The sequence below is a fragment of the Mesoplodon densirostris genome, chromosome 16 (genome assembly GCF_025265405.1).
Source record: "Mesoplodon densirostris isolate mMesDen1 chromosome 16, mMesDen1 primary haplotype, whole genome shotgun sequence".
Lineage (NCBI taxonomy): Eukaryota > Metazoa > Chordata > Mammalia > Artiodactyla > Ziphiidae > Mesoplodon > Mesoplodon densirostris.
The window spans coordinates 16,394,716-16,420,254 of NC_082676.1; the positions used below are offsets into that span (position 1 = coordinate 16,394,716).

The 25,539-nt window shown below is 51.4% G+C and overlaps 1 protein-coding gene across 1 annotated transcript; it reads right to left on the reverse strand.

Annotated features, from left to right (window-relative positions):
* Window positions 1-408: 408 nt before the first annotated feature.
* On the reverse strand, window positions 409-25,539 carry HNF4A (hepatocyte nuclear factor 4 alpha). The gene is made up of 10 exons (XM_060079171.1): window positions 25,452-25,539; window positions 21,191-21,365; window positions 19,991-20,085; window positions 14,261-14,367; window positions 13,422-13,577; window positions 9,508-9,595; window positions 8,457-8,612; window positions 5,322-5,558; window positions 2,015-2,167; window positions 409-956 (listed from the first exon to the last, which is right to left on the reverse strand). The coding sequence occupies exons 1-10, from the start codon at window positions 25,537-25,539 to the stop codon at window positions 814-816; spliced, it is 1,398 nt and encodes a 465-aa protein (XP_059935154.1). The 3' UTR covers window positions 409-813.

Sequence of the window (25,539 nt, forward strand, 5' to 3'; positions counted from 1 at the left end):
TGGCGCATAGGCTACCCCTTGCTGCCTTCTCTGACCACTCCAGCCCTCCCCCCAGCTCCCGGCTGCAGTGTCCACCCTGGGCTGTTCTCTCATTTTTGGCCGCCTGTAGGGATCATCACTCTGACTCAAGGGCTCCACTCAAATCCCTGAAGAAGGAAAGAGCCAGGGGTTAGAGGAGAAATGGCGTCTCCCTTCTCGACAATCTCCTACACTGCGCCTAGCTCCAGTCAGTGCTTTTAAAATGTTCCCGGGATGACTGGGGGAGTTGTTTGCAAGTCTTCCTCAGCCTCTGGAGAGGTGGCTTTGGAGATATTAGGATGGCTGAGGAAGGTGACAGTCGCGGTTAGGACAGTAGAACAGGGATGGGTAAGGTGCCACCGTCTGACCCAGCCTAGAAGGGCTCTGTGTCTGACAATGTGGCAGTACTAGGGACAAAGTACCCAATCTGAGTGGGGAGGGAGCCATGTTTAAGCAAGGTCTTGCATCGTCTCCAGGCAGCACTCCTTTGGGGGTGAAGAAGCTGGGGTGAAGGATGAAGGGAAGGCAGTGGCTTCGGTGGGAGAAAAGTTGTCCAAGGCAGCGGAGGATGTTTCAACTGGGGTCTCCCCAAGTCACAGCCCCGTCACCAGAGTGGGCAGTGAAGGGTGGCAGTGGGATGTGGCCCGTAGCCCAAGTTCTAGGGCCCTCGCCCTTCCCATTACTGCTCTGGGACTGGCCCTGTTGTCACAGCATTCTTCACTGTGACCAAGTGACCATCAGGGGCTCTCTGAGGGGGCCGGGGGGCTGGCAGAGCCCCCTCCCCCTAGTGACTTGCTAGATGACTTCCTGCTTGGTGATCGTCGGCTGCGGGATTGCAGAGGGAGGCTTGACGATTGTGGCGATGGCTCCTGGCAGGAGCTTGTAGGGCTCAGACCCCGAGCCACCTGGCGGCGAGGGCTGTGGAGTCTCAGGGGTGGCTGGAGGGATAGAGAGACAGACAGGGGCTGCTCAGAATGCCAGCCCTTTGGGGAGTAAACGAAGAGTCCTGGGAAAGTTCGCCCCCCTCTCTGAGACTTAGTTTCCTCTACTACAAAAGGAGAGAATTAGACTAGATTCTCTCTAAGGTCTCCTACGGCCCAAACCTTCTGAGTCCCAAATCACTAAGTCTAAGTTCCATGAGGTCTGGAAGGCTGGGGCTGGGTCAGGTTCTGCGGTCAGAACCTTTTGCCCAAGTCCCCATAGCCCCCATCTCTTCCACCATTTGATATGGAGACTTCGGCTGCTGCTCTCAAACCAGGGCCCAAGTTGACTCTCCCTATGGACAATGGGACATGTGACAGGAACATCCTTTCTTGGAGAAAAGGAACAGCAGTAGATGAGACCCAAGGGTCTGGCTAACTGGCTCAAAAAATACCATTTCTTTGATTTTTAGGCAGCTGAGTAACAGAAACTAATGGCCCCAGCCCCATTACCAGTTCAGAAAATAATTTTGACTGTGACCCACTGGGCCAACTTTATTCAATGGCCAGCTTTCCCAAAGAACAATCTCAATGAAATGCAACCTCATTTTAGTGGGCCACCTCATCCCAATGATAATCTTACTCTTTGAAGAACTTTGCCCAATGACAAACTCACTCTTGTGAGATTTCACCTCAGAGGACAATCTAGCCCAGTGGAGGTTCTCATCCAATGAATAGTCTCACCCAACTGTCTAATGGGTAGCCTTACCCAACTGGGCAGTCTTACTTCAATGAACAATTTTACCTAGTGGACAACATCACCTAATGGAATTCTCACCCAATGGGCAGCCTCACCCAGTGGATTGCCTTATCCCAAGGGCCGCTTCATTCAGTGGAGACTGTCAATCACCTCACTGAATAAACAGCCTTCACAATGGACTGTCTCACCCCTCATTCCCTACCCTGGAGCACAGAGAACTGTTTTATCCCATTTCCCATCTTCTAGACCTGACCTTCTCCAGATTCCCTCTTAGGCCCCAACCTCACCCCTTCCTGGGTGAAGCCCAATTGCCCACCTGCCTGCCCCCTGGGTCGGGGCCACTCACACATCTGTCCGTTGCTGAGGTGAGCAGGCATCGTGTTGGCAACAATGACATTGGTGCCCATGTGTTCCTGCATCAGGTGAGGGTGCAGGGGGTGATGGGCATGAGGTGCATCACTGGAGGACCCTGCAGGTAGAAGGGGTACTCAGTGAGGACGAAAGAGTCTGGGATAAAGTCCATGGGCCTTGAGGCACCATCTTCCTCAAGTGTGGCCGATCAACCTGCCCATCCAATACTGATGGTGCCTATTGGGTTCCTATTTCCAGGTTAGTAAACTGGGGCTTCCATTCCTATCCACAGGCTTCATGAAGGTATGGAGAGGACACAAAAACCAAGAGAATAAAGTGATTTGAAAGAAACAAGGGGCATCTAAAGAAGCTGTGAGATCATTTAAATATTGCAGCAAGCAGTGTATTGATTACATGTTCATATAATGGATTCAATCAATGGCTGTCAAAGATTCTTGGTGTGCAAGTCCTTCAACCATTTGGTCCCAGCTCACCTTTAAGCCTCATCCCCTACATCTGAAGCCCAAATGACCTACTTATAGCATCGATGTGTCCCCTGTACTGTCCTCGCTCTGTGCTTTTGCTCCTGTGTCACTTCCACTAAAGATGCCTTCTATCTCCCCTTCCCCCGATCCCCCAATATCCCTAAGTCCAAATTCCAGCTCACATATTTCCTCCTTTGGGAAGCCTCTCCTGATTCTCCCCAGTCCAGTAGTAAGTAAGCCTCTCCTTCCTTGGAATTCCCACCGTCATTTATCTGTAACCCATCTTTTGGGAACGATCACTTCTGTCTGTGAGCATTACAATTACAGGTGTATTTTTCTTCTCTCTTCGAGGTCCTAGCAAAGTGTCTGGAACACAGTAACTGCTTCAAAAAATGTGTCAGAGAATAACAGTACCATATATATAAGGTTTGGTAATAGGCTATGTTCACTAATATGACAATGATGGAATTTTAGGGCTTGCAAGGGGACTCTAAAGTATACCTGTTTCAATGATAGCTATCAATTATTGAGCACCTATTATGTACCAGGTACTGTTTTATAGCACTTTTCATGTTTGACGTTATTTAATCCCCACAACAATCCTGTACAGTGGGTATCATTATTAACCCATTCTACAGATGATATTATAGGACCCGAAGAGATTAATTATCTTACTCATGTTTATCTGGCAACAGAACACAAGCTCCTTCCTGACCCTGATCTCAGTGACACCTGATTCATTATGACCCCATATTCACAGGGTCAAAGTGAGAATGAAAGGAGTTACCATATGACAGTGTTTCTCAGCTGGGGGTGATTTTGGTCCTGCAGGGGACCTTTGAAAATATCTGAATATTTGTCACCACTGAAGGAGTGATACTGGCATATCTTGGGTAGAGGCCAAGCATGTGGTTAAACAAGGTACAGAAGAGCCCCCTCAGCAAAGAATTGTCCAGTCCCAAGTATCCGCTAAGGTTGAGAAACCTCGTCCTTGGCCATCACCAGTAACTGTGTTGCCTCCAAAATCTTAAGTTCAATCATCTTCACTTAGACCCTGCCTCTTACCTTTCCAGCTCACTTCCTCTAGTACCATCACTGCAAAACTTCTTCAGCCCTATTGAGGCTGTCATTTCACTGACCCCCACCTTTCACTATTGTCACCCATCCATATTCCTCTTAGGTCAGCCAAGATCCCGTGGCGCATCACTATGATCACTCCCTTGCAATCATCCTCAGCTATCTCCCAGGTCCCCTTAGCAAAACATTTTCAAAGGGCAGTATATGCTTGCTATCCCCACTTCTCCACTTTCCAACTCACTCAGTCTGTAATGCCCGCTCCCATTCCTCAAATCTGGTTTCCTTTCCCACGGTCTTCTGACACTGCTCTCAACGCAAACGCCAAGAGCCTCCTTCTCCCTCCTGTGGAATTTAACACCATTAAATGTCTGTCCCCACTAAAACACACTCTGCTCTTGGATGCTGGGACTCTCCCTGGCTTTTCTCCTATCCCCCGGCTAGTCTTCCTCTATCTCCTTCTTTGGCACCTAGTTTCTGGGACACCACGAAGCTGCCTCTCATCTTCACCTTTGCACTTGTTTGAGCAACAGAGTCAAACATCCATCTGCCTCCTGGATAACTCAACCGGGATATCTAACAGTCATCTCAAGCTTAACTAAAGTCTAAAATGGATCCCTCACCACCACCACCATCCCCAGCCTCCAGCTCTTTTTTCTGGGTCTTCCCCATCTCAGTAAATTACTTCACCACCATTCCTGTTCCTCAAAGCAAACATGTGGGTTTCATCCCTGACTCTTTGCCTTCCCCTCACCACCCGCATCTGATCAATCAGCAAATCCTGTGGGTTCTTCCTCCAAATAGATGTTCAAGTTCATCTATGCTGATCAAGTTCTAGTCATGCCTTAGTCCTAGCCTCCTTGTCCTTCTCCTGGTTGGAGACAGTGACATTTCTCAGGGGTCTCCTGTCTCCACTTTGCTCCCCTGAAATTCACTTTCTACCCAACAATCAGGATAGTTTGTTTAAAACATTAGTCTGATTTTTCAGTCTTCTTATAAGAGTAGTGATGAGAATACAATGTAAATTTCTGACCATAGCCTCTAAGACAATGTTTATGATTTGGTTTCTGCTCAATCTCCACCTTCAGCTCACGTAACTCCTCCCATCTCACAACCTTATTTTTCTTGAAGACACAAGCCTCTCCTGCTTCAGGGCCTTTTGCACTACACCTCTTGAAATGTTTCTCTCGGCTTTTAAAATGTTCTCTTTCCTTTCATCAGGTCTGTGGCATAAAAGTCACCACTTCAGTGAAGTCTCCCTTGGCCAACCTATCTAAAGAGGCCCCTTTTCAGTTATACTCTATCATATTACCTGGTTATTTCAAAATCTGTAGTTGCCCTCTTTATTATATACTTGATAATCATCTGTTTCCACGAGCCTTTATCACAGTGGCAGGCACATGCACACTCATACACACACACTCATACACAACCTCCAGGAGGACAGAATCTTGTTCTCTGTTGAAACTCCAGCACTTAGAACAGTGACTGGAACATGCTAGCTTCTCAGCACCTGAATTAACAGACCATTATCCCCATTTTCCTGATGAGGAAACTGAGGCTCAGGTAGGTAAAAGGATTTGCCGAAAGCTACAGAGTGAGGAGGTGATGGAGCTGAGATGTGAACGCAGGTCTGCCTGGGGCTTGTCTCTTGGAGAGGCCCCCCACCCCAGCCCTGCCCACCTCTCATCCCCTCCTGGGCTGGACACGGACCTCCCAGCAGCATCTCCTGCAGCAGGTTGTCGATCTTGGCCATGCCAAAGAGCTTGATGAACTGGATCTGCTCGATCATCTGCCAGGTGATGCTCTGTAGGGTGGGCAGCAGCAGCAGCAGCTCGCCGAAGCGGCCGCGTGAGTCGTACTGGCGGTCGTTGATGTAGTCCTCCAGGCTCACCTGCACCTGGGAACGCAGCCTCTTGATCTTGCCCGGGTCGCTCAGCCCCTTGGCATCTGCAACGGGAGAGCTTGTGCAAGGGAGGCAGTGGGGGCCACCTGGAGCATCTGGGGAGGTGGGATCCAGATGTCCCCTTACTCCTGGGGCCCTGATATGGGGGACCTCGTGGCCCAGGTTCACACAGGGAGTCCCCAGCAGTGCTGGGGCAAGGATTCACGGTCCTCAAGAACCAGAGTGCACTAATGCAAGCTGTAGCTTCCTAGACCCAGGCAGAAAAAGGTTTCTGTCACATTTCTAAGATGCAGAACAGGGAGAAAGGAGTGGAAGATGGGGGGCAGGACTTCAGGAACACACCCAAGAGGGTACCTTGCAACCACCTCATCTTAAATATGGGGAAACCGAGGCATGGAACAAGGAAAGGACTTGGCCCAAGCCACACAGCCGCTTATTGGCAGATCCATGATGTGAATTAGAGCTCCTGACTCCCAGGTAAAGTCCCACCATCCAGACCTCGGCACACACTGCTTCTGCTGCCTTAGAATAGTTTCCCCTCTTCTCTGCTCCCTTGGCTGTGTCGTCTTGGGGTCTCAGCTTAGTTTTTTTGTTTGTTTGTTTGTTTGTTTTTCCGGTACTCGGGCCTCTCACTGTTGTGGCCTCTCCCGTCGCAGAGCACAGGCTCCAGACGCGCAGGCTCAGCGGCCATGGCTCACTGGCCCAGCCGCTCCGCGGCATGTGGGATCTTCCCGGACCAGGGCACGAACCTGTGTCCCCTGCATCGGCAGGCGAACTCCCAACCACTGCGCCACCAGGGAAGCCCTCAGCTTAGTTTACACTTTCTTCAGGAAGCTGTCTCCATTCCACCCTCCAAAGTCTGCACTCTCAGTGTCCATGGTGTCCCCAAATTTCTGTGGCTCTTCCATCACTACTGAGCACACAGGATGTAATTGTCACTTCCACTAGACTGTAAGCTCTGTACAGGCAGGCATACGTCTCTTTTGTCTTTTTAAACCCACCCCTCAGAACCATGTGTTGTCAATATTTGTTGAATAGATAATTAGATGAGAGGATGGGTACATGGACGGAAGGATGAATGAATGAATGAAAAAAAAATCAGTAGATACATTCTAGATCCTTAACTAAGAAGGTGATTCAAGTGGTCATCCAATAGTTAATCTCAACCGTCATGGAGGTAATACATTTATTTCCTCTTTTATTTCCTCTTTTATGGATAAAGTAAGCAGCAGAAAGAGAACTTCACCCACATTTCCAGTCCAGGGCTTTCTCTTCTGGGCCATGTTCGTGCATTCTTTCATTCAGTCAATAAATATTTATTAAGCACCACCCACGTGCCCGGCCCTGTCCTAGGTCACCTGCCCGTCCAAGCCAGGTTGCTGACCCTGACTCAGCATCAGTAATCCTTAACATTTTACTGAGCAGTTACTATCCATCTAGCTCCGTGCCAAGCACCACAGGGGATGCAGCCTGGGCCAGGCTCTCGAAGAAACTAGAACTAGAAATCTTACCCCCTCAAGAAATGGGGAATAGCGTGTGGTAGGTAGGAACATGGGCTTTGAGAGCTGGATAGTCTGAAGTTCAAATCCAAGCTCTGCCATTTCCTGGTTGTGTGACCTTGGGCAAGTTAATGGATCTCCCTGTGCCTCAGTTTTCTTATCTGAAAAACAGTGATCATAACAATTCCTACCTCACAAGTAGGAAAGCGAGATCATCCACAGGAAGCACTTAGAACGGAGCCTTAGTGAGCACTCCATAAACAGTGCTCATTTCCTCTTTACCACTATTTTTACTAGAGGCGATCTCCATGCAAGGAGGGCCTGGCCCTAAGAACAGCGTCTGGCACACAGTAGGTCTTCTCTAACATGGAAGGAGGGAAGGAAGCCAGCAGGCTTTTGCAGCCCAGGCATCCATCTTGACATTGTGAAATGAAATCACACTTTGCACAAAGACACAACTACAACAACGTTGTATAAAAGTGCAGGTGGGGGCTTCCCTGGTGGCGCAGTGGTTGAGAGTCCGCCTGCCGATGAAGGGGACGCGGGTTCGTGCCCCGGTCCGGGAAGATCCCACATGCCGCGGAGCGGCTGGGCCCGTGAGCCATGGCCGCTGAGCCTGCGCGTCCGGAGCCTGTGCTCCGCAACAGGAGAGGCCACAACAGTGAGAGGCCCGCATACCGCAAAAAAAAAAAAAAAAAAAGTGAAGGTGGAAAGTCAGTAGATGGAATGGGGAGAGTGGGATGCATTACCTTTATCCTGCTAATGAAGGGTTAGGAGATACTGCCTACAGGTAATGGGACAAGAAGTAATAGCATAAGCGCAGGACATTATAAAAGCGAACAGTAGAGACACTGAAATAGCAAGAAAAATAGATTAGGAGGATGGGGGAGAAAAGATGGGAGTGGTGATAGAGAAAAGTGCAATCCTCAACTATCACAAGAGGGAAAATATGTTCTAAAATGGATAAACCAAGGAATAGAATGGTTAGCATTTTATTTAGAGCTGGAGAGGTAACTGCCAGAAGAAACAGTAAAAAGAATTGGAAATGGTTCCCCCATGGGGAGTAGGCTTTGGACAGGAAAAGTGTGGTGGGGAAGACTACTTACATGTTAAGTGTGTGTAAATATTATTTTGATAAAAATTTTTTTGAGGGAAAGAAAAGAAGGATGGTAGGAGGTAAGGAGCAGAAAGCAGGGAGGAAGGGAAAGAAGGGTAAAGTGGGAAAGAAAAAAACCAAGCCTCTGGAGTCAGTGCAGCCTATCAAGTCACTTCAGCCTTTTGAGCCTTGATTTTCCTCATCTGTTAAATGGAGCTAATAGAAATGGCCTCTCCTGGTTGATGTACTAAAGAGATGAGGTGGTAAACGCAGGGTACATAACCCAGTAGGAGAAGTTTGACAGAGGGTCTGGAGCATCAGGGGAGGGTGGGAGGTGTGGGCTGTACCTGGGTCAAAGAAGATGATGGCTTTGAGGCAGGCATACTCGTTGTCATCGATCTGCAGCTCCTGAAAGGGCAGCACCAGCTCATCCAGGATGCGCACGGACACACGGTTCATCTCTGCCAGCTCTGGGCAGTGCCGAGGGACGATGTAGTCATTGCCTGGATGGGTTGGGAAGGAGAGGGGATGGGGAAGCCACGTGGGTGTACCCCTCTCCCCTAGCCTTGGACAAGCCCTGCCATTGGCAGTTATAATGCAGCTGGTGCCCATGGGAGGAGGGGCCTGTGGGGATTGTCACACCCATTTTACAGATGAGGAAGCTGAGGCCCAGATTAAAGGAATGAGTTGCTTGCAGTCACTGGACTGGGCCTGGAGCCTGACTTCCTAGGACCCCTTTCACATCACCCAAGCTCCATTCTTCAACATGACAACAGACCCACAACACTGATGACATTAAAGGGCCACTTAGGAGGCATAAAAGCACCAAGGATAAGGGCTCAGTTCCTGGAACTAGACTGCCTGGGTTGAGTCCTGCTTCTACCACTGACTAGCCAGATATATTTGGGTAAGTCATTTTCTGTGCCTCAGTTTTTCCATCTATAAAATGGGAATAAATTACAGAGCTTACCTCATATGGTCATCATATTAAAGGAGTTAGTATTTGTAAAGTACTCAGACTAGGGCTCATGGTGTACCCTATATAAGCATTTAAAATAATAAACAAACATGCTATGAAGGCATAGGTGACATAGGCTGGGGGTTTGTGCCATTCCTGGATGTCTTTTGCTCCTACTCCAGAAAGTACATCAGAATGCACATGTTACTCCAGGGCTAACCCTGACTGTGCTCTAACTTGCATGCTGGGGAATTTAATTCTTCGAGTCCACATTTCTTTGCATCTGAGTGGCGTATCCAGTTGAGAATACTGAGGACAGGACCATTCCTGATCTTTCTCCCTCACTCCTGCACACTACCATGGAACTCTCCCATGCCCGGGTGTGCTCCGTGCTGGGCACACCCTCTGCAGAGCCCTGGCTGGGCAGGCAGTATCCTCACCTAGAAGCAGAACATCCTTGAACACCATGGAGCGCTTGGTGGCTCCGAGCAGCAGGTGCTCGCCAGCATGGGCTCTGAGCAGGGCCACCTGGAAGAGAGAAGGGATGGCGTCCAGTGTCCACACCCCTAGGAAGGTGTCCGCACCCCTGGGAAGGCTGCTCCCGGCCAAGTCAATGACCCTGGGCAAGTCAGCTTAATGCTCTCCTTGCCTTTACCTGCCTGAATTATAAAATGGGTATCAGAAAACTGCTGCCTTGGGACTTCCCTGGCAGTCCAGTGGTTAAGACTCCACACTTCCACTGTAGGGGGTATGGGTTCAATCCCTGGTCAGGGAACTAAGATCCCACATGCCGTGCGGTCAAAAAAAACAAAAAAAAAAAAACAAAAAAGAAAAGAAAGAAAAAGAAAAGAAAACTGCTGCCTTCCTCCCATAACGGATAAAACTGCCTGGAAAGGTAAAGAACATGTGCTCAGAGCCGGGAGACCAAATGCTGAGTCTGTCCTTGAATTGCTGTGTCCAGGGTAACTGCTGCTCCCCTCTGGGCCTCGTCTGCATGGCTGGTAAAACTGTAACAACTGGGTATGTGGTTTTTTTTTTAGCAGAGACTTAAGGGCTTTCATCAGACTCTCAAGAGGGTCTACAAACCCAAAAAGTTCTAAAACTTTTAGAGCTTTTTCCGGGGTCCTGAATTCCTACCCATGGATCAGCTATGAAAGATTATGAAGACTGTTTTGTAAAAACACAGATTCTTAGGCCCTACTGCCAGAGACGCTGATTCTGTATGTCTGGGGTGGGCCCAAGAATCTGAAATTAACAAGCTCCTTGGTTGATTCTGATGCACCCGTTGTGTTTGGGAAATCATTACTCCAGAAGATCTCCAAGGCATCCACCCACTTGACGCTGGAAGATTCTAGATTCTGAGAAAGCGTTATAAGAATCTGGACATGGATGTTGCTTCCCGAGGCAAAGGTGTGAGCACTGGTCCTTGGCAGGGGATCTGCTTGACCGACCCCTTCCCTACAGAGAGGACAGGGAGGCCTTGGAAGACTGAAGTCTGAGGTGGGAGCCCTGCCAGCGCACAGGAGGACATTGCTTGCCCTTTCAGAACCACCTGCTTCAGTGCTTGCATGAGGACCAAAGGATGGGACTGGTCAAACAGTAGCAGGCTGGTAGCCTCAAGGATCTTATCTGAAAGGTTGGGTTAGGGAGTTTGGACGTTTTTTAGCAGGCTAAACTAGGAAGCAAAAATGCTTTTATTCATTAATTCATTGGATTGCTCATTCTTGTAGTCATCAAATGTTGAGTGTCTACTAAGTGCCAGACACTTGTTTGGGGACACAATGGTGAAAGGAAAGAAAAGGAGGGAGGGGGAGGAGAAAGAAAGAAGGAAGGAAGGGAGGGAGGGAGGGAGAGAGAGAAAGAAAAAATAGATTGATGGAGGGAGGGAGGGAAGAAGAAAGGAACGTGAGGGTCATGTGATAAAGAGCAATGGGGCAAGAGCAACTGCATTCGATGAGGAGATCATAAGAGGCCTCTCTAAGGAGGTGAAGTTGTTCTAAGGCATGGAGGATACCTGGCACATATTCGATAAATATTTGTTTGAATGCAGCAGGAAGGAATAGGTGAATGGATGAGCCAACTACTTAACATTCTCTCCAGATCGAGCCCCTCCTACAGCCATGCCCTTACCTCATCTGTTCCCCCGTGGTTAAGCCTGGTGAAGGTGACAGGAAAAGAGGAGAAATGGCAAACAGCCTTAGAGGCGAGAGCTCCCTCTCCATGACCAGGGCAAAAGGAAGCCAAAGGATGCTGATTATCGAGCACTTCCTATACGTCAGGCACCAGGCAGGACTTTCGTCACTTACCCCAGCGCCTCTGCAATCAAGAGGCAGAAGACCTGGATTCACACCCTGTGGCTGCCTTGTTCTGTGACCTTGGGCAAATCGCTCTTTCTCTCCAAGCCTTAGTCCGCTTATCCAATGCTACCCAGCCTTCTAGGTTTCAATGGGTTGATGTCCAAGACAAACCAAGAAGCAAACAAACTTGGAAGGTGGTTCCTGGGGCAATGTCGACAGACAGTGCCCCTAATTCTCCCAGGTGTGCCTCACCCATCTTGGGCAAGATGAGCTCCTTATACACCGTGAATGGGGAGCTGGGAACCCTCCCGGCCCTGGGTCTAGCCCCCTAACATGGTGTCTGTTCTGGGGGCGGGCAGGCGGGGGGTGGTGATGTTAATGATTATTCTGTGTTACTGGCCACCCATCACTGCTCTCTGAGAATGCTCTGAGCCCCAGCCAGGAAGGTTTGGGTGGGAAACCGAGGTTAACAATTGCTTAGCTTGGGGGGGATCTTGTTGCCCTGTTGAGCCCCTGGGAAGGAACAGGAGGGATTAAACATTAATGCAGACTCTCCAGCAGAGGGGACCAGGGCCAGAACATGAGGAGCAGGGGAAAAGGCAGGGGCAGCTCGGCCAAGATCCCTGCCTTGTCATCCCTTCCAAAGCAGACAGGAATCCGTGTGAGAGGGCATCTGATCCAGCCCCCGTATGAGGGTGAGGACCAGCCAAACCAGGGTTTCCACAGCGTATTCCACCAAGTGATACGAACGTACTCCAGGAGAGCCTGGGCATCAGAAGACTTCGAGAAGCCCTAGGCTTCCCAAAGTTCCATAGCTGCCTTGCCTGAAGACTTCTCAGAAACTTTAATAGACTGACATGTGTTGCCAACCTTTTGTGCAAATGTGCAAAACAGAGAAGCAAATGCACCAGGAGCCGGTACCTGGAACACTATCCATTGGTGGCCCTCAGCTTCCTTTGGAACTGAGAAGGTGACCCAGTCCAGCTCCTCTTTCCCAAATAGGGAAAGTGTCTGCAGAGGCCTCGGGGGTGCCCTGGGCAGGCGCTACCATTTATAGTATCTCAGAAACTCAATTGTCCTCAGCCCCCGCCCCTTCAGCCCCCTTTTTCCCCTGGGACATTTTTTGGTATTCCAAAGAAGGTACTTTGGGAAATAAAATGCTGAGTTAAACCATCTTGGTGGGATACAAGGAAGAAACTGACAGTTAGGGAGGCCCGCTGTGGCCTGGGACTGTGTAGGTGCCCCATTACATGATTCACGCTTTTCAAATGGTAAGTGGGAGATTGGGACAGACATGTACACACTACTATATATAAAATAGATAACTAATAAGGACCTACTGTATAGCACAGGGAACTCTACTCAGTACTCTGTAGTGGTCTATATGGGAAAAGAATCTAAAAAAAAAAAGTGCATATATGTATATGTATAACTGATTCACTTTGCTGTACACCGAACTAACACAACATTGTAAATGAACCACACTCCCATAAAAATTTTTTTTAAATGGCAATGTCCTCAATCCTCCCAACAGCTTTCTGAAGTGGATATTACAATTCCCACTTTACAGATAAGAAAATGGAGGCTCAGAGACAGAAAGTAATTTGTCCGGGATCACACAGAGAACCTATCTTAGAGCAAGGGCTCAAGCCCAAACCTCCTGATCCCTGCCCCTGAGCCCCTACCAACATCCTCCCCAGGAGAGCTGCCTGGGGCAGTGGTGCAGAGGCTACTAGCCTGGACTTTGAAGCTTGTCTGCCTGTTCTAATACCAGCTGTGTTGGATACTAGCTGTGTGATCTTGAGTAAGTTACTTAACCTCTCTGTGCCCCAGTTTCCTCACCTATAAGATGGTCATAATAGCACTGATCCCCTAGGGTTGTTGGAAGGATTAAATGAGCTAATATTTATAAAGTGATTTAAACAGCTCCAGGCACACATGAGCACTATGTATGTTTGTTAAATAAAATCAAACCAGTCCAAGGCTATATCCCAGCTGGGCCAGCAGGACCCATCTGCCCAGGGCCCGCACTGCCCGCAGACAGTGTTCACCCTCACCTGGTCGTCCAGGGGGAGCTCGCAGAAAGCTGGGATGTACTTGGCCCACTCGACAAGCACCAGCAGCTGCTCTTTCATGGACTCACACACATCCGCGATGCTGGCGATCTTCTTTGCCCGAATGTCACCATTGATTCCAGAGACAGGGGAGGTGATCTGGGGGAGATGAAGGAAAATGCTGGGGATGGCCGGGCCCTCCTTATATTCTCTGTCCCCCGCACAGAGCCCCCGCCCCGGAGAGTTCTCCTGTCTGGAAAAGGGGAGCTGGACTGTGGGTGTCTTCTCAGCTCTGAAGGAAGCTCAGGGAAAACCAGAAAGGGAGGATGCTGAGGAGGCAGTTACGGGGGAAGAAGCTCTCTCTGGGCCTTTATCTGCTGCCTGCCCTGTGCACCCTCTTCCACCAGCTCCTTTGAACCCCAAGGAACCCCTCAGCCCTGAGAGCAAAAATCCTCATCCTCATCGGATAAGTGGAGAAACCACTGCCCAGAGAAGCGCTGTGACTTGCCCAAGGTCACACAGCAAGGGGTTGGCTGAGCCCCATGTGCTACTCTGTCCACGTGTCCACTCCTCTTTTCTCTCGGGGCTAAGTTGATCTCAGGCCCTCAGCGAGAGAGAAAACTGCTTGGCTTGCAGAATGCAGGCCCCACAGGGCCCCTGAGTGCCAGCTGTGGGTCTTTGCTACTAAACCGGCCGAGTGACCCTGGACTCAGTTTCCCTTCTGCGATAGCTGAGGGCCCTCCCATCTGCTGCTCCAGGGCCTGGCTGGGGAGGTCAGGGGTGGAGTTGAGGTTCCTCTTTGGGGTGAGGGATCCCCAGGTGGGTGGAGGGTCCCCTGGTACCTGCTGGGACAGGACCTCGGCCTGCAGGAGCGCGTTGATGGAGGGCAGGCTGCTGTCCTCGTAGCTCGACCTGCGAGTGCTGATCCGGTCCCGTTCATTCTGGACGGCTGTGAGGAGGCAGAGAGAGGTGGGGGTGGGGGGCTCCCGTGACACGAGGGGTGGCTGAGGAGCAAGGGGAGGTGGCTGAACCCAGAGGGAAGGACTGCAAGGCTGGCCTGGAACAAAGGAAACAGGGTTGGAGGTGGGAGTTGCGGGGGGGCTGGGGAGTGTCCAGGGGGCAGAGCCCAGATCAGCATGTGGGAATGGGGGGAGGTGGGTCCTGGCCCAGCTTGTGGGAGAACTTGCCAAGTGCTACAACTGCCCCGCACACAGCTGGGTGGCTGTAGGAGTGACCCAGCCATCACTGGAGGCATGCAAGGTCGTGATGACTTGGCAGAGGGCTGAAGGTGGGTCTTGAACTTTGAAGAGGGGATCTGTCTAGCTGACAGGCTTTCAAGCGCTGTTTTGAAAAAGGTCCCTTTCTTTCCAGACCAAAGTGTATAAAACAAGCAAAATGAATTGCTCTGGGTGATGGAGATGGTCAGGGATTCCTGAGTGTGGAGGCAAAAGGCCTGGACAAGGGGATCTGGAGGCCCCACCTGCCCTGGTGGTCTCAGCCATCAGCAGGAAGTGCATGTGCTCTAGACAAACCTCTCAGGAGCAGCGCGGGAAAGCTCTGGCTCCCTCCTGACCGACTGCGGGGCTCCCTGCCAGGAACTCAGAGTCCCAGGGCCTCCGTCCACCAGGGCCTCACACCCCCCGGGCATCCCCATCCTGGCCTAAGATGTAAGGTGGTCCTTCTGCTGCCCTGGCCTGGCCCTTGGAGTCCGGGAGGCCTCACGGTGGAATGTTTTTGAAGCTGGAAGGAGGGAGCACGAGGCGGCAGGAGACCTGGGTTCCTGTCGGGATTCATCCCTCACTCTCCATTGCTGGTGGGGGTCACATCCTCTCTCTGGGCCTCGGTTTCCCCATCTATAAGCTTTTCCCTCCAAACCTGCTCCTCGGCGTCTTTCCCATCCCAGGAACAGGCAGGTTCATTCTTCCTCCCAGCCTGGGAGTCTCACTATATGCCTTTTTTTTCTCACTACCCTGTCGGCTCACACTCCAAATTCCATCAGAAAGCTTTGCAAGATCCATCTGCGGCTCCCACTCTGGGCTGGGCCCTGGGGTAGTTCAGACCCTCCTCACTGGTCACTTTGCTTCTGGCAAAGGGATCCCCTAAAACCCAACTCAGGTCATATCCCTCCACTGCTCAAAACCAGGACCTCCCCATCATACCCAGAGTAAAGAGACAATTCCTCACGATGGTCCTGTCTCTCCCATCTCGCTTTTATTCTCTTTGCCTGTCAAACCTGCCTCCCCGCTGTTCTGGGACTCACTCGGCCACTCTCCCTCAAAGCCTTCCCGCTGCTGTTCCCACTGCCTGGAATTCTCTTCCCCCTGCAGCTAAGCTGCTTCTTCTTAATTTACTCATGTCTTTGTGCAAATATCACCATCTCAGAGACACCTGCTCTGACCATCCTGTCTGATGTGGTATCTCTCCCGCAGGCTCTGCCCTTTCTCCAGCCTTATTTTTCTTCTTGGTACTTACTTTCTGTTTCTTTCTTCACTCTCTGTCTCTCTAAGAGAAGAAAAGCTCCAGAAAGCCAGAACATCATCCCTATTGTCCACTGCTGTAGCCCCAACAAGTAGAACAGAGCCTGGCGCACAGTAGGTGCTCAATAAATATCTGTTGAGCGGCTGAAAAAAGGCGCAGGATGAGACAAGCTCTGATTCTTGGGCACATCCTATGCCCCGTTTCTCAATGGAACGTTGACATTCCCGCTATTCAACTCTCTCCTGATTTCACACATTGTTGAAATCAGAGAATGAAAGTCAGATAGTGTACAGGGAGCCCAGGAATTTAGTGGGATATGATAGAGGTCCCAAGGTAAGAAATCTCATCTCCCCAGACCCACCATCCTGGACGGACGCCAGCTCCCAGCACCGCTCCCCTGCCCGAGTCCCGCCCCACCTGCAACACCCCTCCCATGGCTACCAGCCCGCACCCACCAGGGCGCCAAGCGGCGGCCTAAGAAAAGGGCTGCTGTCAGCAGCTGGGGATTGGGCTCCTCAAGGTTAGGCCGGTGTTATCAGTGCCCGGCGCGAGCTCAGTCACGGAATGATGTTTTCCACATGTTTGCTCAGTATTAGCAGGGTCGGGGACCTAAGGTAACTTCTATTGAATATTAACCGGCCCGGGCAGAGGCGGAGAGGAGGACCAGCCTGTCTTCCGAAAGAACCCCTGAGTCGGGGCGTAGGGGGCTGCTGGGCCGGGGTTCCCAAGAAGGGCCTATCAGACGTCCCCTGGCCTACCGCCAGCTTGCACCTCCTGCACCCCTGGCTCTGCGTCCTGGGCTGGATTTCCGACGCCAGGAGTCAGACATTTGTCCTGGGTCTGCCAGCAGGGGCCCAGGCAGGTGTTGGTTTAGAGGAAGAAATTTGAGACCAGCTGTTGAGCCCACTGATTCCCCAGATTTCTTCCCAGAGTCTTTGTTCTTTCAGGGAACACACTTCTGACCACCGTGGAATAGCCTCTGGCCAAACTTATAAGACTTTGAGATTTAGAGCCCTTCCCTGTGGTCGAGAGGAAGTTTCAGGAATCTAGACCGAGAAGGTACCTCCCAAGGCCATCACTACTAGTTTTCATCCAGGGACCTTGGTGTCTGCTCAGCTCTGGGGAGCCTGAGCTCTAGTCCTGCCTTCCCCCACCCCCGACCCAATCACATCACCTCTCTGGCCTCAACTTCCGCATCTGTAAAATGGGGAGGGGGTAGATCTGATGACCTCGTATACACCTGACTGGTCTATAAATGCTACGTTTGCGGCCCATACATTCCTGTCCTCAGGGCCAACTTTTTTTTTTTTTTTTTTGCGGTACACGGGCCCTTCACTGTTGTGGCCTCTCCCATTGCGGAGCACAGGCTCTGGACACGCAGGCTCAGCGGCCATGGCCCACGGGCCCAGCTGCTCTGTGGCATGTGGGATCCTCCCAGACCAGGGCATGAACCCGTGTCCCCTGCATCGGCAGGCGGACTCTCAACCACTGCGCCACCAGGGAAGCACCCCAGGGACAACTTTTGAGTTTTAATCCCCGGATCTTCCTAAGGCCATCGAGGAAGGGGGATAGAAACTGTTCCCAACTCTCCTGACCACTGGGGCTTCCACCAAGAATCTCTCTTGGCTTTGAGAACCTCCCACCAGGCCGAGGAGGGGTGTTGGGACTGTAAGACTTAGGTAGAGCTAGTAATGTCCTGACTTCCCAGAACTTGACCACAGTGGCAATGGAACACGTTGCTACCCTGGCCTGTTCTCAAAGCAACCAAGCAACTGCGTGTGTCATGATCTCCTGGTTAACCCAAGCATGTAAATAAGCACCAACCTTTACTAGCTCACACTCACTCGCTATCGGTCGATCCTCCTATCCTCCTGGAGTAACGCCACTTTCTCCAAGACAAGAAGCCATTGGCTGTTCTCGAGGCTAAGATAAGGCTGAATGGCCGTGGGCCCTCCCTCCCCTCCAGGAGCCAGGATCCGAGCCTGCTACCTCTGTGGCAGCTCAGTGGGAGGATCAGGGAACAAACACGCACGTCCTGGTGGGCAGTACGTACTTGTACAGGTAGATCAGTGGGCGTAAAGCTAGACTCACAGAGATGCAAGGTTTCATTATCCACCCCTGTCATTTTATAGATGCGAACACTGGAGCCCAGATGGGGCATAAACTTCCTCGAAGTGACACGTGAAAGTGACTCTGAATATTTAACAAGAGACATCTGTAAAGACCATCCAGAGGCAGGACCAGGCTACCTACAGCCTAGGAAGGTAGCCATCTGCTCAGGTGAGCTGCCAACCTTTCTCCCATCTGCCTGTCACAAGGCCTGGAATTTTAACACGAGAGATTCATTCTCTCAAACCTAAAATCTTAGGCTGTCGGGGTGATAGAATCACTGGCTCTTAGAGCCCTAGACCGTTTGGCTCTTAGACTATAGCTCTCAATCTTTTTCTTGCCTCCAGCTGTTCATACGTGCCTCATATTCCCATTCATAACATTTCTTTCTTTTTTTTTTTTTTGGCCACGCTGCGCAGCGTGTGGGATCTTAGTTCCCCGACCAGGGATCGAACCTGCGCCCCTGCCCTGGAAGCATGGAGTCTTAACCACTAGACCACCAGGGCAGTCCCCCATTCATAACATTTCTCATTCCACAAAGGCGTTCTCAAGTTCAAGGTGAGAGTGGCTCAATCCCATTGATAACTCGGTAGGGGAGAGCAGGGGGGCATCTGCCTTTTGAAAAAGGCCCTCCCCGACTTTGAGGATAACTGAGGTCTGGATGAGAGAATTGTGTTGCTGCGAGCCGGAAGGGGCCTTGGAGACCACGCACTCCTTCATGAGGATCACAGGCCCAGGTTTCCCAGCGCAGGACTAGTGAATTCTAAGGGCTCTGTAGGGATGAGACCCAGAAGACGTTTCCCAGGGAGGGAGAAGAGAAAACAGGGGCTCAGAGGTAGAGTCGGGGAGGGGAGACAAGCAAAGCCAAGTTCCCGTCCTTCTCAGCCTGCCCGGGGAAGGCTGGGTCCCAGGATCCTTTTGCGGGGTAGGGTGGGGTGGGGTGTGTGTGTTTGTACAGAACTAGACCAAGGGTTTTGGCTGCTGTGCCGCAGCTGCGGGCTGGAAGTGAAGGTCTGGGAGCCAGTCCCAGGGCTGGGAAAAGTGAGTTGGGCAGAGAAGGAGACAAAGAGATTTGAAAATGAGCTCAAGTTACCCAGAGAAGTGGTTAAAAGATGTTTGCCTCCTGAGCTTAGGCTGAAAAACTTTTAAACATTCCTGGGGTCCGGAGGGCACAGTAGGCAGCACTGAGGTATCGTCCAAGCAGCAATGAACTCGGGTCCAAAGCTCTGGGTTCAAACCTCGGAGCTTGTCTGACCAGCTGCGGGGCCTTGGGCAAGTTGCTGAACCATCCTGGGCCTCAGTTCCCTCGTCCATGAAAAGCAGGAAGGATAATAGTGCCACACAGGGCTGTCATGAGAATGAAAGGAACTATCAACTGTGGAAACGCCCAGCCAGGGGACTGGTATCTGCTGGTGGCAGGAGGCCAGGGAGACCCGAATAAACATTGTGCCCCAGCGTTCCCATCCTCCTCCACCCAGGATGAGTCTGGGGCCTTGTTCCCTTTCCTAGAACGGGAGGGCGCTGGGTCACCTGATGCCTAAGAAGGAAGATTAAGAAACTGCTTGGGGAGGAAGCTCAGGTATAGAACTCTCCCACCCCCGCCCCCATTCCCATTTGCTGAGTCTGGGTGGTGGGTCCACGGATGTTCGTAGTGTCATTCTCTACACTTTTCCTAATGTTTGAAATAGTATATTAAGAAAAAACACCCAACTCGGCTTCCTTGTGTTGGTAAAGGCAGGCAGGGGTGGTGGCGCTGGGAACCTGAGTAGCTGAAAGTGGGAGCTTATCTCTTGGAATCTTTCTCAAGACCAAGCCCAGCCCCTCCCTATGATCAGATTTTCAGGCCCTCCCTCCTCTCAGCCATTAGCCAGTCACCCTGGGGCCTGTCACTGAGTCATAAAGTTGTGGCCGCAGTTGTAAATGGCTGCCAGGAGCTTGTGGGTGCAGGTGGGACAGTGGGGTGGCAGGGGAGGGTCGAGGCTCACCTTCCTTCTTCATGCCAGCCCGGAAGCACTTCTTGAGCCTGCAGTAGCGGCACTGGTTCCTCTTGTCCTTGTCCACCACGCACTGCCGGCTAAATCTGGGGAGGGCTTTGGATGGTTAGGTAGAGAAGAGACGGCCTTCCCCCTCCCAGGTCTGAACCAGGATCCTGGCCATCTGGTTGACCTCCAGCCTCTTTGTTCAAACCTTTCATCCCAGGAGTTCTTCTGCTAACCAACCAGGAGCTGGAAAGGCCCTATGGACTCTCTGAGAGCCCAACCCTGTCCCGCTAAACATGGGGAAACTGAGGCTCAGAGAGGTGACACATGGCCTCAGATCACTCAGCTGCAAGTACAAGGCACTGCTGTTTCCAGCATATCCTATAAAATCCCAGAGCCCAGAGTGGGCTCCTGATTGTGGATCAGTGTCAATACTTGGTCCACATAAGCCACATTCTGGGTGGGGATATGGAATAGAGGCAGTACCCACAGTGGTTATGGGTGGGACCCTGAGTGTCAATCTGGGCTCTGACATTGATTCAAGCTGGGTGACCTTGGGCAAATTCCTAGTCCTCTCCAAGCCACAGCTTCCTCATCTATAAAATGAGAATTAATAGTAACGACCACAGAGGGGTGTTGACAGGTGACAATGAGATAATTACCTTAATGGGGCTCAGCACACAATCTGTTCATAGTAAGGGCTCGTAACTGACAGCTACCATTATTTTATTATTGCTGTTACCCAGAATGTGAGATTCTTTGAAGGAGGGATCTCCAAGGCCTTGAGAGAGGTGGAAAGGCCAGGGCCAATCCCCTATTTGCCCCAGAAAAAGCACCAGGTTGGGGGATGGTCCTCATCCTCTGAGGCTTCAGAGTAGGCTTGATCCTAAACCACATGGGTCCCCATTTGCTAAATGGGAAAAATAACAATGAGCTTCTGGGAACAGTTAATACAGGCAAAGACTTAGTATGGTGCCTGGCACACAGTAAGTACTCAATAAATGTCAGTCAATGGCTTTATGATCAATAAATGAAGTTTCTAGAATAGATGTTCCCATCTGGATCTGCAAGGACTGAGAAATCAGAGGAGGCTTGAAGGGCTTGAAGGACAGATGCCTCTGGGACCTATTCAGAGAGAGGACAGACCCAGGGGGACATTAGCCCAAGTGTACCCATTTCCCAGCTGGAGAAATCAAGCTTCCTCACCTGCAGGAGTACATGTGGTTCTTTCTTACACTCCTCCGGAAGAAGCCCTTGCAGCCGTCACAGCTTGAGGCACCATAGTGTTTGCCTGTGGCCCGGTCCCCACAGATGGCACACAAGGCACTGACACCCAGGCTGTTGGGTGCGTTGAGGTTGGCACCTTCTGCTGGGGATGTATCTGCACCACAAAAGAAAAGTGAGGACACAGGAGGGGCAGAAAGTCACCTCCCGGAGGCCCTGCTCTCCTGGTGGTTTAGATTCAGAAACTGATATGAGCATTGTGGGGATCTCCCCAGGGCTTCAGCCTCAGCTACACCCAGGTGCTGTTATACTCCCTCCAAGAACTTGGGCAAGTTCCTCGCCATTTTGGAACCCCCATTTTGCATCTATAACTTAGGGATGGTTGTGGCACTGAATTCACAGAGTTGTCTGCAAAGGTCTGTTCCTCCCCATCGTGGAGTCTGCTAACCCCAGCTTTTCTCTGGGAAGGAACAAAAATCTGGCTGTCTCCTAGGATGCATCCAACCCTTGTAGACCCTGATTGGCTGGGTGGAGGGGACCGTGGGAGGGGCAAATATTCCCCCAGTATCTGCCCAGAACCAGGTCCTGTTCCTCATTCCTCACTGAGTGAACAAGTCTGGGTGGCTCAGCTTGGTACCCAGGGGCCCTGAAACTCTCCCAGGGAACAGGAAGACATACATCAAGGACAGTGGCTCGTTTGCCCTCCTGGGAGGATCATGGCAAGGATCTGAGCACCTCATAGCAAAAGCGACTGCATCTATGTAAATGTGAAGAGGGGAATAAGAGGCAGGTGGCTGGGGTCCTGGGTACTAGTACTGCTACCAACTTGCTTGTGGCCTTGGGACAAGCTCCTTTTCCTTGCTTCAATTTCCCCTGGGCCTCAGTTTCCCTAACTGCAAACAGGGGCCGTTTGACTGGTCCAGCTGTTTTCAATTTTTTTTAAGTTTCAGCAGCTGAACCCTCTTTTTTGTAAGCAAATCTTCCACCAAGGATAGACCTCTTAGAGAAGATGACAAACACTATCGACCATCTCCCCAGAAAAATGCCTACATACACACATCACACAAAGTCATACACACACGTGTTTTCATAGAAACCCTGAATCCAATCTTGAATTCCCGGGGAACATCTAGCTAAGAACTGGAGAGGGATACAGTGCTGTAGTTAAGAGCACAACCTCTATAGCTCTTCTGCCAAGTTTAAATCCTAGCTTGCCCACCTCTTAGCCGTGTGACCTTGGCTGCATTAATTTACTTCGCTGTGCCTTCATTTCGTCACGTGTAAAATGGGGAACATGATAATCCCTAGGTCTGTTATGAAGATTCAGTGAATCAATATATGTGAAGTGCTTGCACATAACAAGCACTATATCAGTGTTGGTGAAATGAAAACTTTTCTGCAGAAGAAAACTCTAGGAGCAGATAACTTCCAGCCTCCAAGCACAAGCGGACATCTCATTGCTGCTGTGGCCTAGCTGAACATCACCTAGACTCCCGAGGGTGCCCAGGAGCGCGGCCCCCTCCACTTGGTGAATTATTCCTGGAGGTGGGGATAATTGTTAAGCTGTGTTGGTGCCCTTTCTCCCTCAGCCTTGCCTCCTCCAACCCCCAGGAGAGCTGACCCCACAACTCAGGCGGAGGCTGGGGGAAGGGGCTCCCATATCCTGGGCAGGATAGGCTGGGTGATGCCAAGTATATAAGCCCACTCCCGGGGTCAGCTGATGGCTCCCATTCTCCAGGTGAGAACATCAAGGCTCGGAGAGGACAGGACTTGCCCAGAGTCATCACATTGCTGTTAAGTAGAGGAACCAGATTTATGGTCCAGGTGTGAGGGCCAGTGCTGTCCTTACTGGGGTGTCTGCTGGGGCCTCTGATAAACAAGGACTTCTGCCACTTCTGAATCAAGAGTGGCAGGCAGGTAGGGAGCTATCTTTGGAGCCTTCAAGCCTCCAGCCCAGGATGTATGCAAAAGATAACCCCAACTCTCAGCCCACTTCAAACTCCAAGGGAGAACGTAGACTCTTCTTAGGGATGCTCAGAGTTCCTGAGACGACTCATGCGGGGCCAGGACCAGTTACCAGTGCTAAGCACTCAGGTGCCTTTTTTTTTTTTTTTTTTTGCAGTACTGTTGTGGCCTCTCCCGTTGTGGAGCACAGGCTCCAGACGCACAGGCTCAGCGGCCATGGCTCATGGGCCCAGCCACTCCGCGGCATGTGGGATCTTCCCGGACCGGGACACGAACCCACGTCCCCTGCATCGGCAGGTGGACTCTCAACCACTGCGCCACCAGGGAAGCCCCAGGTGCCTTATCTTACTGGATCCTCTGGTTAGCCCTGGGAGGCAGGCGCTATGATTTACTCCCACTTTACAGATGAAAAAACTGAGGCTCAGAGAGGAAAATGGCTTGGCAAGTTCACACAGGTAAGAAGGATTTATGCCAGAATTTGAGCCCCGATCTTTCTGGCTCCAGAGCTGGAGGCTGTCCTGTCTTCAGAGCAGCCGGTAAGGAGCCTGGCCTCTGTCTCAGGAACACACAGTTCTCGGGAGCTGGAGATATGCGCTTTGAAGGGGTGATGGGGGCAGCCCAGGGCTGGGCAGTGACCAGGTGTGGTACCACACACTATCCCTCTGGGGTCACACAGACCCTGCCTAGTGCAGCAACTTCTTGTTTACCATTTCCTGTGTGTTTTCCCCTCAGTTCCCTCACGTGATCCCCGGACACTCCTAAAAGCCGGCCGGCCAGCAGGCCTCAGGTGACCAAGCCCATTTTGTAAAATATACAGAGGCCAGGAGAGGGGAGGTGACGTGCCCAAGGTCACACAGTGAGTGAATGGCAGGGGGAGGCGAGCAGCTGGTAAGGCTGACCACAGGCAGTGCCCACTGACGGGCAGGGCAGAACACCTCTCTCTGGCTGAGCTGAGCTGACCCAAGTTCTACAGACCTCAGCTGAAGCCACGGAGCCATAGAAGGAAGGCAGGTGGAAGGTCAGCCTCGGCCAGCTGCCCCCTCTCCTCTGAGGCTGGCCTTCGACCAGTCAGGTCCCGGCATCCTGGCTTCCAGGCCTCCTCCCTTCCCCCATCTCTTTGTACAGGAGACCACCCCACCTTCAAATGTGCTCTAGGTGATATGGGAGCACATGTATAAACCTGGGGAGAGACACACAGGCAACACAATCTGCTCTGAGACAAATGGACCTGTTGCTGATGTGAATCGCATTTGTCGAATGGCAACCCTGCACATCACGTGTACATAATCACATGTGCTCTGGACCCCCAAGGGCAGGGATGCACACACATACACAAGCAGGTATAAACAGGGGCATGAGACAGGATGCCCAAACGGGACATACACCCAGGAAGCTCGGGGCACACAAACCAATTCACATCCACAGACCACGTGTGCAAACATCCACAGACACATGTACACACACTCATCACCGCTCACGGACATAAGCAAGACAAACACAGGCATCCCTAGAGACACCAACAAACACAGACCCACTCAGTGAACAAATGCAACTAGAAATAAGACACAGGACACGCACACACAGACAGGCGAACACAAACATGCAAGTGGATTCCCGGAAACACACGTTTGCAACACACTGCCACCTGCCCACATGCGTACACGGAAACTGATGCACGCACGCCAAGAGGAGGTCACTATCGCACACCAGCGCGCATGCACACGGCACACGCACTGCTGATCCGCGTCTCATTTAGCAAAACCTCCCTGAGAACTCCATTTTCTCTAAGTGGGGTGTTCACCCCAGGAAAGTCCCAAAGGTGCCCTGAAACACAGCTGTGCCTCCATCCACCATCCCCAGGGACAGGACATACCTTTCCATCTCTCTGGACCTAGGCCCAAGCGGTTCAAGAAGGGACCATGTTGGACCAGTTACTGGAGCTGGATGCCAAGAGGAAGCTCCCATCGAGTCCCCGCTCCCAGTGACACGCTGAGCGGGGACAGCTTTGGTAACAGGGACCACAGGGGCCTGGCAGGAATACCTGGGACCTAATTTTGCTGAAGATTTGCCTTTGCAGCACCCCTCCCAACCCAGAATACCTCTGGTCACTGTACCTGGGCACATCTGCTTCACCTGGCAACACCTGTGCTCTCACCTATGGGACCAACGTGCTAGTCTATCATTCTCCCAGTCCCAAATTGAGTGCTGAAGACTCGCTCCCGTACTTGGGCACACCTTCCCCCAACAGGCACACGTGGGCACAGCTGCCCCCACCTACCATTGCCCATCGTCAACACCTGCACATTCTCAAACTCCAGGGTGGTGTAGGCTGGGTCCAGCGCAGCACTGTAGTCGGCCATGTCCAT

Bases quoted from the DNA above. Each gene is read 5' to 3' on its own strand.
- HNF4A (XM_060079171.1), bottom strand. From the start codon at position 25,539: ATGGACATGGCCGACTACAGTGCTGCGCTGGACCCAGCCTACACCACC. The intron at 20,086-21,190 runs GTGAGGAAGCTT...AGCCCTCCCCAG, and splicing joins AACCACATGTACTCCTGCAG to ATTTAGCCGGCAGTGCGTGG. The intron at 8,613-9,507 runs GTGAGGATACTG...CAACCCATCCAG, and splicing joins CAAGGATGTTCTGCTTCTAG to GCAATGACTACATCGTCCCT.